Here is a 13,560-nt window from a genome sequence, read left to right on the forward strand (position 1 = left end):
TTATTGCCCTCTTGGTTTGTAGGCTATCATAAATCCCCAAGAAAGTCGGTTCAAGCTGTTTTGACAGGTATCCCTAGCCAGTTGAGTAGACTTGTATCAATATTACGCTGGTGTCGGGGCAATTCGTATTATTCTGTACATAAATCTTTTACACGCCATTTAGTATGATATATTATGTTACGTTATTCATACGAATTATAGGAGGTATAGTATCATCCCACAGTGCAAATACTGGTTGAATCAACTTTGTTTCAACTCAATTTGTCAAGGTATTGTGACATGTAATCTATACTGAACAAAAATACAAATGGAACATGCAACAATTTCAAAGATTTTACTGAGTTACAGTTCATATAAGGAAATCAGTCAATTGAAATAAGGCCCTAATCTAGGGATTTTACACTACTGGGAATACAGATATGCATATGTTGGTCACAGATACCTTTAAAAAAAACAAGGGGTGTATATACAAAAACAAAACAGTCAGTATCTGCAGCATTGAAGGTCCCCAAGAACACAGTGGCCTCCATCATTCTTAAATGGAAGAAGTTTGGAACCACCAAGACTCTGGAAGAACTCCAGAGTTCCTCTGTTGAGATGGGAGAACCTTCCAGAAGGACAACCATCTCTGCAGCACTCCACCAATCAGGCCTTTATGGTAGAATGGCCAGACGGAAGCCACTCCTCAGTAAAAGACACATGGCAGCCCTCTTGGATTTTGCCAAAAGGCACCTAAAGGACTCTGACCATGAAAAACAAGATTCTCTGGTCTGATGAAACCAAGATTGAACTCTTTGGCCTGAATGCCAAGCGTCACGTCTGGAGGAAACCTGGCACCATCCCTACGGTGAAGCATGGTGTTGGCAGCATCATGCTGTGGGGATGTTTTTCAGCGGCAGGGACTGGGAGACTAGTCAGGATTGAGGGAAAGATGAACGGCACAAGATCTGGTGTGTACAGAGAGATCCTTGATAAAAACCTGCTCCAGAGCGCTCAGGACCTCAGACTGGGGCGACAGTTCACCTTCCAACAGGACAACGACCCTAAGCACACAGCCAAGACAACGCAAGAGTCTGAATGTCCTTGAGTGGCCCAGCCAGAGCCCGGACTTGAACCCGATCGAACATCTCTGGAGAGACCTGAAAATTGCTGTGCAGCGACACTCCCCATCCAACCTGACAGAGCTTGAGAGGATCTGCAGAGAAGAATGGGAGAAACTCCCCAAATACAGGTGTGTCAATCTTGTAGCGTCATACCCAAGAATAATCGAGGCTGTAATCGCTACCAAAGGTGCTTCAACAAAGTACTGAGTAAAGGGTCTGAATACTTATGTCAGGGGTGTCAAACTCATTTTAGCTCAGGGGCCACATGGAGGAAAATCTATTCCCAAGTGGGCCGGACCGGAAAAATCATGGTATATATAACTTAAAAACAACAACTTCAGATTGTTTTCTTTGTTTTAATACGATCAACATACAACATAAAGCTGGAGCCTGAGGACAGTGTGTCCAAAATAGTACAAGCACAACATCACTATTAATCATAAAACACGTCAAGTTTATTTGAAAATTCTAAAGAAAAAGAACACACAAACACACAATGCCTCAGTGATTCACAGAACTGTTTCACAGATCACAGAACTATATCAGGGTGTCATTTCTCAGGCAGAAATGTAGATAAAAATAATGAAATCCTGTTCCCCAAACAAGTGCAAGAACCACAGAGTCAAGAATAGGTTAAATATACAAATAAAATAAAAACAATTAAAAACAATAGCACATCAACATAAAAACATATAAACATAAAGCTGGAGCCTGAGGACAGTGTCCAAAAGCACAACATCACTATTAATCATAAAACACCTCAAGTTATTTGAAAGTTCTGAGGACAAAGAACACACAAACACACAATGCCTCAGTGATTCACAGAAGTATATCACAGATCACAGAACTATATCAGGGTGTCATTTCTCAGGCAGAAATGTAGATACAAATAATGAAATCCTGTTTCCCAAACAAGTGCAAGAACCACAGAGTCAAGAATAGGTTAAATATACAAATAAAATAAAATCAATTAAAAACAATAGCACATCAACATAAAAACATATAAACATAAATCTGAAAGCGTTGCTCAAACTGCCGTAACAGTCCCGTTATTTTATCTTTGAACCGCTTCATGTCTGCCACATGTTGGGTCGCGCACACATTTTTCAGACAGGGGAAGTGAGCTGCATCACCACCGGCAAGTTGCGTCTCCCACAATGACAGCTTCAACTTGAAAGAACGTATGCTGTCATAATACTGCGTGACAACTTTGTTGCGCCCTTGCAGCTGTTTGTTCAAGTTATTCAGGTGCTCTGTAACATCCACCATAAATGCAAGGTCCTGCATCCATTCTGCGGAATTAAATTCTAACACTGGTTTGCCCTTTTCTTCCATGAACTGTTCAATTTCTTCTCGTAAATCAAAGAAACGCCTCAGCACAGCACCTCGGCTTAACATCTTACCTCAGTGTGGTATGGCAGGCCATAGATGTGGTCTTTCTCTCTGAGAAGGCTGTCAAACTGACGGTGATTCAGGCTTCTGGATCGGATGAAATTAACAGTTTGGATGACCACCTTCATGACGTTATCCATCTTTAATGACTTGCAACACAAAGCCTCCTGGTGCAAAATACAGTGAAAAGTCAAAAAATCACGTCCTCCATTTGCAGATTGCACTTTCTCTCTGAACTTTGTCACAACGCCTGCTCTTTTCCCGATCATTGAGGGCGCACCATCTGTAGTCAGGCTGACAGCGCGGGACCAGTCCACTCCGACCCTGTCCAGCGCGCCGACGAGTGCGGTAAAAATATCAGCTGCTGTCGTTGTATCTGTCATCGGCACCAACTCCACGAACTCCTCGGTGACGGTCAATGTGTCATCAACTCCGCGGATGAAAAAATGGCCAGTTGTGCAACATCTGTAATGTCCGTGCTTTCATCAATTGCAACTGAAAACGCAATAAATGACTTTACTTTTTGCTTCAACTGGCTGTCCAAATCCACTGAAAGATCGGAAATCCTGTCTGCAACTGTGTTTCTTGTCAGGCTGATATTTGCAAAAGCCTGCCGCTTTTCAGGGCACACAATCTCCGCTGCCTTCATCATGCATGTTTTTACAAATTCACCCTCACTAAATGGTTTTGAAGCCACTGCGATTTCATTAGCAATGAGGTAGCTAGCTTTCACTGCAGCGTCACTGATGTCTCGGCTGTGAGTAAACACAGACTGCTGTTTCTTCAGACCCGCCAACAGTTCATTCACCTTCTCTCATCTCCGCTGTCCTTGAAAGTTGTCATATTTGTCGGCATGAAGACTCACATAGTGGCGACGAAGGTTATATTCTTTCAGCACTGCAACATGCTGTGAACACACCAAACATACAGCTTTCCCATTCAATTCCGTGATTAAATAGGATGACCATTTTTCTTGGAACACTCTGCACTCTAGTCCACTTTTCTCTTTTTTGACAGAGACATATTGGGGCAATGAGGGTGCCAAAGCACATAATGTTAAAAGTAGAAGCCGTAATAAATATCGAGGGCAAAACAAAGTAGCTCATTGGCTGCACGTGCTTGACCTACTTGCTCTGCCCCGGTATAAACATTTTGCTTGCTTAACACAATTGCTATTGCGCCATCCAGTGGACGCAATTGGAACAGCAGTTTATTTTATTGAAAAATTGCAGCGCATTTTTAGACCTTACAAATGTTTTTTTTTTTCTTTTTTTTTTTTATCATCTCGCGGGCCGGATTAAACCCGTTTGCGGGCCTGATCCGGCCCGCGGGCCGTACGTTTGACACCCCTGGTCTAAAGAAACTAGACCATTAGTATGTATCATATGGCTTAGAGGTGCCCAGAAATACGTAAAGTATGGTTCGTATGGCTCTGAGGCCAGGCTGCGTGGTTTGTATTATGACCCATCAAAGCCAGTGGTCTGCACCATGCACCATTCACACAGGCAAGGCGCTAAACTCAGCTGGAGTAGGACAGGTGCCAAACCCCCCAAACAAACTATAAGCTATACTTTATTTAGAAACTTTGAAACTGGTATAGAAAATACAACAAAGTGACCAAACGTGTGATAATGTTTTCAGATAGTAGGCAAATGTCAGTAAACGACATGACTACATGTTTTACCCTTTCAATTTATCGCTAGGTTTTCACGTGACATGTGGCGCGCACCAGTGGCGCGAAATTTCATTGATTGACATCTGAATATCATAAATGCCGAATTTGGGTGAGTCCACTGTAGTTTAATATTTCATCATGATTTACTAAAAGTTCAAAGAGGTAGACATTCCTGCAGGGATACGCACAGAGAGGGAAGGATAGGCGGACGTGTTTCCTCAACTGCGGAGAATGTCCGAAGTTATTGGCCTTTTAAGAGGGGCACCTACATGCCTCAGTGAGCATTGCATAGTAGCCTTTGTTTGTTGTGGCAGTGGAGGCGGGGCCCATTGACCAAGCAGTGGCTAATCGGAGCGCGAGGTCCATTGTCAGAGAGCTTTTAGGAGAGGAAAGAGCTCATGTATCTTCGGCTCTGGATACTTGCAGAATGGGTTCGGAATTCGTTTAAGAAAACAGATCCAGCATATAAGGATTTCTGGACTAATAAGAACCCATCTTTCTAACTGCCTGGCGAGTTGTTGCTGATGCATTTTCATAGGCCATATCAAAACATGTTCCCGAGAGAATGGCGACACTATATGAATGAAGAGGCAATTAATCACTTGTGACATGAGGTAAGGTTTAAAACACATTTTCATTGGTTTATATGTTTATCTAAGTTAGTGTACTTGTTTATAAAGGCTTAGACAGTGTGTGTTTGGACACACTCCTCCAAAGTCCAAACCTTTTTCCCCAAACGAAATTATGCACCTGTTATGTATCACAATATAATTTCGTTTGGGGAAAAAGGTTTGGACTTTGGAGGAGTGTGTCCAAACACACACTGTCTAAGCCTTTATAAACAAGTACACTAACAACGAAATATATATATATATATATTGTGATACATAACAGGTGCATAATTTCGTTTGGGGAAAAAGGTTTCGACTTTGGAGGAGTGTATATTATAATACTTTTGACAATACATTTTAGAATGTGGAAGTGTTTTTTCCCTCGAAAACTGTTTTTTTTCCCCCTTACTTTTTTGGCTGCGCTAAACACATTACCCCTATGTGGCTTGGAGACCTGTTGCCCTGGTAACTGTTAGGGCTCTTGTTTGTTGTGTGTGTGTGTGTGTGTGTGTGTGTGTGTGTGAGTGAGTGAGTGAGTGAGTGAGTAAGAGAGAGAGAGAGAGAGAGAGAGCCCTAGAGAGAGAGAGAATAAGCTCTCTTTTAGACAGTTGACTAATATGCAACACTTTTGTCTTCCTCAGGCAGTCTGAGTCTCAAGACATATCTGAAGAGAGGGTAACCTTGGAATTGCAGCCAGATCATGAAGCGTTGGTGCTTGGGGATGCAGATTAAGTCTTAACCCCTCCCAGGGCCAGGCAGGTGTGGGATGTGGTGCACTGTTGTACGATGCCCTCCCAATATTGCACTCGTCCCGGCCTCCCGGACCCAGGGTATTCCATCTTTAACAGAGGAGCTCAGAAATGTTGTTTTTCCTCATAATGTTCTCTCTGTAAACGTGTGGAAGAGCACTGTGATATGTACTTCACAACTTTGTTCTCACTTAAAAATATATTTTTAACAGCACATTTATTTAGAGATACATACTTAATTTTTGTAAAACTATGTCATTGGCCATATTAACCCAATTTATTCTTGCTATTCACAACATGTGGCCTGCTATGGGAGAAACCCAGTGAATTTATTCTATACAGTTGGTAAGCCTCTGCTTCCAAACGGTCCCACTGTCCGCACCTGACACTGGCTGGCTAGCTGCCACGTGAGGACCTTTGCCAACTCCACTAAGTCATTCTCTTCCCTCTGCCCTTGTGGCTTCACTCTGAAAGGTCCCACATATTGGGATAGGAAGCAGTATTGCACAAACTCTGTATGGCCAACAAGACGTAGGATGACAAATGCCTATTATATTGCATCTGTTCATACCTGAGAGCGAGTTAGTGACGATAGAGCAAAGAGAATGAATGAACCGATTGAAATCCTCCCACAATAGTCAGGGGTCAATAGCAGGACATCTCCAGCTTAATAGAATAATGCTTCAAATACTCCATTCTAGATGGAATCCAAATTAATTTTCAAGTCTGTCCTCAGCAGGGTAACTCTTTTTTATGTTATTACACAAGTGGAATGGGAAGAGGCTTTATTTCACTTATGTGGTAACGAAAATGCTCAACTCCATTACAAAGCAAGTTACAATGTAACATGTTAAAAGAGTGTTATTATTGAGTTATTACAGTATTACTACACGGCATAATAATAACGTAATATATGCTATTAAATATTGCAAGTTCTGTACCATGTATATGGATTTCTATGACTGGCTATTAATGTGGAGCAGAGAAGCAGACAGTGGAGACAGACTGGGCAGTTCAATCAGTTGAGCCCTGGGGTCTGTCTGCTCCTGGGAGATATGATGACAACCACAGCACTCAGCGGTTAGATACAGAGTTAGGACCAGTGTCACCACATACCTCACTGACTGGATGGCCTCGGAACAGCAGTGCTCACTCACAGTTGCTCTTGATTTCTTTGACCGTTTTTTTCCCCCTAAGTAGTATCGTTCATTAGCATTCTTGTTGTGTACAGAATCACAAAGGTCAAATAAACGTATTTTTAAGAAATTCAATTGTTTATTATTTTTTGTGGACAACGATTGTGTTGCTCTTTGCTTATGTTTCTGTTTAATTAATCAGTTAAAGACGACTTCATTCATAGAAACACTTCCAATAAGGATTTATTTCATATTCAATTACTGGGCACAGACTCAGAAGTCCAGGAAAGTATACACTAGAATTCACAGATCCAAACTGATTCAAAATATGGACATAATTCCACTATTAAAGGCTTAAAGTAATATAAGCTAAATAACTTCAAATCTACAGTCTCTTGTGACAGATCTGTATTTTGCTGCTGAGATGACATCTCGTCATGACAATTGAGTTACCAGGAGTTTCATAGAGAGGATGCACAGTATTTATCAAATTCCCATCATCCCTGTAACATTAGCTTATGGTTTTTATTTTACAGTTAGATATGTGATGAAAAAAACTATCCTTAATGTGTTCAGTCTTAAAACACAAAACATAATCAATTTATTCCTATGATAGCTGTAACTACACAAACACAAAGCCACAACAGCACTCATACATAACGCAACAGTCAAACTCAACAGCTACCCACTGCCATTCACACAACCACTGTTCATACAGTGAAATTGAGGGCAAGGACAGCAACTCAAACCCAGAAGTAACACAGTCTACATACATTAATGATCATGTACAGTACCAGTCAAAAGTTTGGACACACCTACTCATTCAAGGGTTTTTCTTTATTTTTACTATTTTCTGCATTGTAGAATAATAGTGAAGACATCAAAACTATGAAATAACACATATAGAATCATGTAGTAACCAAAAAAGTGTTAAACAAATCAAAATATATGTTATATTTGAGATTCTTCAAAGTAGCCACCCTTTGTCTTGATGACAGCTTTGCACATTCTTGGCATTCTCTCAACCAGCTTCATTAAGTAGTCACCTGGAATGCATTTCAATTAACAGGTGTGCCTTGTTAAAAGTTAATTTGTGGAATTTCTTTCCTTAATGTGTTTGAGCCAATCAGTTGTTGTGACAAGGTAGGGGTGGTATACAGAAGATAGATCAAGTCCATATTATGTAAAGAACAGCTCAAATAAGCAAAGAGAAACGACAGTCCATCATTACTTTAAGACATGAAGGTCAGTCAATATGGAACATTTCAAGAACTTTGAAAGTTTCTTCAAGTGCAGTCGCAAAAACCATCAAGCGCTATGATGAAACTGGCTCTCATGAGGACCTCCACAGGAATGGAAGACCAAGAGTTACCTCTGCTGCAGAGGATAAGTTCATTAGAGTTACCAGCCTCAGAAATTGCAGCCCAAATAAATGCTTCACAGAGCTCAAGCCACAGACACATCTCAACATCAACTGTTCAGAGGGGACTGTGTGAATCAGGCCTTCATGGTCGAATTGCTGCAAAGAAACCACTACTAAAGGACAACAATAAGAAGAAGATACCTGCTTGGGCCAAGAAACACGAGCAATGGACATTAGACCGGTGGAAATTTGTCCTTTGGTCTGGAGTCCAAATTGGAGAAATTTGGTTCCAACCGCCGTGTCTTTGTGAGACACGGTGTTGGTGAACGGATGATCTCAATATGTATAGTTCCCACCGTAAAGCATGGAGGAGGAAGTGTTATGGTGTGGTGGTGCTTTGCTGGTGACACTGTCTGTGATTTATTTAGAATTCATGGCACACTTAACCAGCATGGCTACCACATCATTCTGCAGCGATACGCCATCCCATCTGGTTTGGGCTTAGTGGGACTATCAATTGTTTTTCAACAGGACAATGACCCAACACACCTCCAGGCTGTGTAAAAGCTATTTTATCAAGAAAGACAATGATGGAGTGCTGCATCAGATGACCTGGCCTCCACAATCCCCCGACCTCAACCCAATTGAGATGGTTTGGGATGGGTTGGACCGCAGATTGAAGGAAAAGCAGCCAACAAGTGCTCAGCATATGTGGGAACTCCTTCAAGACTGTTGGAAAAGCATTCCAGGTGAAGCTGGTTGAGAGAATGCCAAGAGTGTGCAAAGCTGTCATCAAGGCAAAGGGTGGCTACTTTTAAGAATCTCAAATATATTTGGATTTATTTAACACTTTTTTGGTTACTACATGATTACATGTGTGTTATTTCATATTTTTGATGTCTTCACTATTATTCTACAATGTAGAAAACAGTACAAATAAAGAAAAACACTTGAATGAGTAGGTGTGTCCAAACTTTTGACTGGTACTGTGTACTTTCTTCCAAAGTCTCTGGTACCTTTCGCTTTTCCAGTCCGGTATAACAGCAATGTTGTAAATTGGTTCTTCTTCCTCCTTTACCACAACTCTAAAACCCCTCCCCACAACTCTGAAACCCCTCCCCTTTCACTCATGGGCAGACACAGTCACACTTTAACAGCAGTTGGCAGTCTGTACTGAGAGGCAGTAAGAGTGTGTGTGTGAATGTGTATAGAGAGACAATGCTGGATTGGGTAGTCATCTACATGCCCCAGCACTCAAACATTGTCCAACTCCTCTCACACCTTGATGTGCAGCAGGACCTGTTTGCGGTATGGGTTGAAGTCGTCTGGAACAGTGTCTAAGAAACAACAAATACATGAAGTAGAACATACAAGTAAATTAGTTCACTAGCATTATGTTGTTCAATACAAGTATCGTTAGTGGTTAGTAGCAATGTAAGGAAGGGTGTCTTACCGTTGCAGCGGTAGCGCAGGTTGGACCAGATTATGTTCTCTTGGGAGAAACAGAAGACCCCCAGTCGTCCGCCTCTCATGGTAGTGTCAATCACCACGCCAGAGTCAGCCACCATCTCCGTCCCCTCATATAACTTCACCCTGCCACAGAGCACAGGACAATGCACAAATCAGGGGACTTTTAAATTCCCTTCTCATTTCTAGTCATGTTCGCTCTAGTAATCATCAAAATGAAAGTAATCCTATAACTTCACACTGTCCTTATTTATACCACTGTCACATACCCATAACATGTGGTTGTTGTGGGTAGCTGTAGTAGTTGGCATATGGTCATATAAGAGATTAGTCAAATGAAGTGCCACCAAACTAAAACACAGTGGCAAGTAACCACAGAACTCAAAATGGGCGATTTGGATGAACAGAGAAAGAGTGAAAGAGAGAGAGCAGGCCCAGCCCCTGTCCCAGCCGCTGCCTGAGTGAGTGCAGTGCAGTGCAGCGCTGCAGTGCTCCATTGACTCCTCTGCACAGCATACAAAGCAGGTGTCTCTCTGTTTGGGTCTGAATAGGGCCTCCCTGCCTCTAAAAAGACCTGTCTCACTCTCTCCACTCTCCCCTCACCCCACTGGAGAGACCCCCCCCTCCACAACCTCCTCAAACTCCACCCCCCAACTCTCCTTTTCTCTGGCAACTTTTTTATAAATGGTCAGTGGCATGTATTCATGGATGCCAAGGGAAGCCAGGCTTCCCAAAAAAAAATGGACCAAGAGAAAAACATACAAAATAATGTATATTTCGTCTCGCTGTGTATCATACATTTCCTTCAATTTGCAAGAGGCTGAATGTATCTCACCGTAGAAAGCATCTGAGTGAATGAAACAGTGCCACACTGTCTCAGTATGTGTAGCGTATCTATCTGACGCTGTCTGGTCAGAAAGCACATGACAGTGTTGCCGCCCATAGCATTGAATTCAAGGAAAGCCAGCGAGCATTTGGCCTCCCCTTGATAAAAAATAAAAATAAAATAATAGCCAATCAGTGTTGAGCTAAACAGAGTGAGCATAGCTGTGAATGGTCCCGTTTGGATTTGGCTTCAGACCAATCACGTCACAAGCCAAACGTCATTATTGACAGAAAAAACATGAATTGTTGCATCTCCTTGTGTTGTTGTCCTCCGGTGGCTAGCTTGCTAAAATTGTACCTTTCCTAAATTAGCAATGGATGGGAGATAGGGATTTGGACTTACTTAATTCTCCGTACTGGCCAATGATTATAACGGCAATTCTGATCCAACCATAAATTCATATATTGTGCTCCTGGGAAGTTAACATGTAGCTAGGTGTAGTATGCTAATGTTAAATAGCTGGCCTGGCGCATCGTTGCCCATGAAAGGTAGTTAGGCTAGCGAGCAAGCATTTTAGTCAGGTAGCCTAGTACAACAAAAACTAAAAGCGTGTAATATATGACAGACTCATAGACCGTTTAGGCAACATGAAAGAGGAGGATGGCATTGGCGTTCCTCTACAAGTAGGGTGAGTCAACATGTTTTTTCTACTTGCACGCACACACACAAATCAGTTCCATGGACAGCCACATCATATTTAGCTTATGTTGATTGTACTAAATCATTTTTGGTATCTTTTAGATGTCACTGTATTAGACGAAGCATAGGTGATTAGATGATGTTGAAATGGTGCTGGAATAGTGGAGGCAGCCCCTGTTTTCTTTGCGACTTGCGGTAACTCTCTGTGGTTCTAAATCAATAGTTGTTTAGTAGTCCGAAAATGTCAGAAACATTACCTTGCTTGACCATGGTGTAGGTCATGTAACTGTGTGTTACATGCAATATGTTTTGTGGACTTCACCGGACAGGTTTTGTAATGAAACCAATATGTGGTTGAATTTATTCTGCCACTGTGTCTTCTTATTGTCTCGGCCTTAGGCCTATATATCACGGTGTCAAGGCATATGAACTAACTGGTTATAGCGCAAACAAAGCAATTATCACAACACATAGGTTATAATATGACAATTTTTTCTGGCTTGGCTTCCCCTGTGATTTTATCAATGCATCGCTACTGATAATGGGTCAGAAATATAAGGGTTTTGAGAGATGCTCAAACGCAGGTGTTGGTTCAAATGTCTAGCTGATGCTTTGTTGAGCACAATGCGGTATTTATGCCACCCAATAAAGCTGGTTTCTTAAACTATTTGCATAAGCAATATGTTCCTCGGACATGACGTCTGATTCAAGATATTCTCTTTCAGCTTATTCTGCTATGTTACTCTCAGTGCCTCTACTCAGACTACCTCACACTTGTTTCTCTTTCTGTTTCTTTCTCTGTCTTTGATACTCTCCCTGCTCTCTCCCTCTCTCGCTTTCTACATCCCCCCTCTTTTCTCTCTCTCTCTTGCTCTCTCTCTCTCTCTCTCAGACCCCCCACTCTACAGTAGTTTCCTCTGGATCTGCATATGAACGGGCGCTCAGCAAATTCTTGCCAAGGATTTGGTTGACATGGCAACGGGGACAATAGAGGGCCAGGGGGCCCGGTCTCTCCGTAAAAGTCACAAAGAGGTTTAGGAGGGAAAAAATATGGAGTATAAATTGGTGAATAGCCACCCAGTCCACCAAACTGCCACCAGCCATCTTTCTTTTTTAATCATCCAAGCCAAGCCAAGGCAGCGTAAACCCCCTCTAGTGGTCAACAGTGGTCACACACAGCCGTGTACCACAACAGTGTCCTGTCCAGTGAGGATGAACTAAGCTTCAAGTTCAAACCCTTCGAACTCATCTGCCCCCAAATAAGTAAACAACAATGGAATTCTGATACGTAGCTAAGCAGGTACTAAATGACTTCAGATCATAAATTCTATTGATAATAAAACAGTTACTGAATTTCTGATACAAATAGAAAATAGTAGATGAAAAGAAAAAATAATAAAGAACTAAGAGAGAAAGAGGGGTGTGACCTACCTGATGTAGCCCACCTGGGGCCTGTGGCTGAGCTGCCAGCGGTAAGACGTCTTGTCTCTCCAGCCCACGTTCCGTGGGTCCGACCACAGCAGCTTCACCTCCTCGTTGGTGTCCCCTGTGTGCCACAGGGCGTTACGCAGGTACTCACCAGGCCCTGTACGGGACTTCACTGCCTGGAGGGGGACGAGAGAGAGAGAGAGAGAGAGAGAGAGAGTTTGTTGCATATTCTGAACCCTGTAGTATTTCACTGGATAACTATCAAAGGTTTTTACAATGTCGCTCCACCACAACATGCTTTGTTGTACTTATATCCAACAGCAGAGTCTGTCTATAGGGGATTCTCAGGAAGTGTCCCGATTCAGCCAAGTTTCTTATCAGTAGCACCAGCTATAGGCTGCTGTGTTTGTGTCCCATCACTCACTTTGAGCTGCAGGCCAGGTTGGGCCATGGCCCTGAAGGGTGTCGACTGCCAGTAGGTCTGCTCTGTCTGTTTCCACATCACCACGTAGAAGGAAGAGGAGTCCTGGTAGCCGAAGATGAAGCCTGCATAGTCATCGTCCGTCACCGTGTTGATATGGAAGGTGCCCTCAAAGTCCACCCCGTTGAACGCTGTGTAGCCTGGGGGAGGTTATTACGTTGAGTCAGGTCAATTCAGTTCACTGGAATTTAATATATATATATATATATATATATATATATATATATATATATATATATATATCTTCATTTTTTTCAGCACCTTTTCAATACACTGCTATACTCAAATCACTGTGTAGGCCTAAATATTAGCAATTCTATTTAGAGTACATCACAGGAACAGGACAAGTAGTAACAAACAACCATAACATCAACTTACCCACAGCTAAACCAGGATCACTGTTCATGGTCTGAACTATTTCCATGCCCTGCAATAAAAGAGGACTTGCTAATATCAGAATCTGTATCCACAATGAATCATATACCTAATTTTAGAGTATTCCATAAGAGCGTGACAAATATGCACAATGTAATATAACAGGCTTTAGTCTGTAGTCAATGCACTAGCATAGGCCTATTTATAATAACCATAATAGTCCTCCTTGTAAACTGATTTCAGAGTAGGAGGATA

At 42.1% G+C, this 13,560-nt stretch overlaps 1 protein-coding gene across 1 annotated transcript in view; it reads right to left on the reverse strand.

Moving 5' to 3' along the window:
- Positions 1 to 9,304: 9,304 nt before the first annotated feature.
- LOC311139955 (thrombospondin-3a-like) overlaps positions 9,305 to 13,560 on the reverse strand; it is a gene marked incomplete at its 3' end in the record, with an annotated part of 37,008 nt that continues 32,752 nt past the window's right edge. The window contains exons 25-29 of the mRNA XM_084174950.1: positions 13,309 to 13,357; positions 12,874 to 13,070; positions 12,453 to 12,625; positions 9,483 to 9,622; positions 9,305 to 9,366 (exon numbers count right to left, since the gene is read on the reverse strand). Coding sequence (XP_084031076.1) covers positions 9,305 to 9,366; positions 9,483 to 9,622; positions 12,453 to 12,625; positions 12,874 to 13,070; positions 13,309 to 13,357 — 621 coding nt within the window. The remainder of the gene's footprint in view (positions 9,367 to 9,482; positions 9,623 to 12,452; positions 12,626 to 12,873; positions 13,071 to 13,308; positions 13,358 to 13,560) is intronic.

Source organism: Coregonus lavaretus (assembly GCF_964263955.1).
Source record: "Coregonus lavaretus genome assembly, chromosome: 13".
NCBI lineage: Eukaryota > Metazoa > Chordata > Actinopteri > Salmoniformes > Salmonidae > Coregonus > Coregonus lavaretus.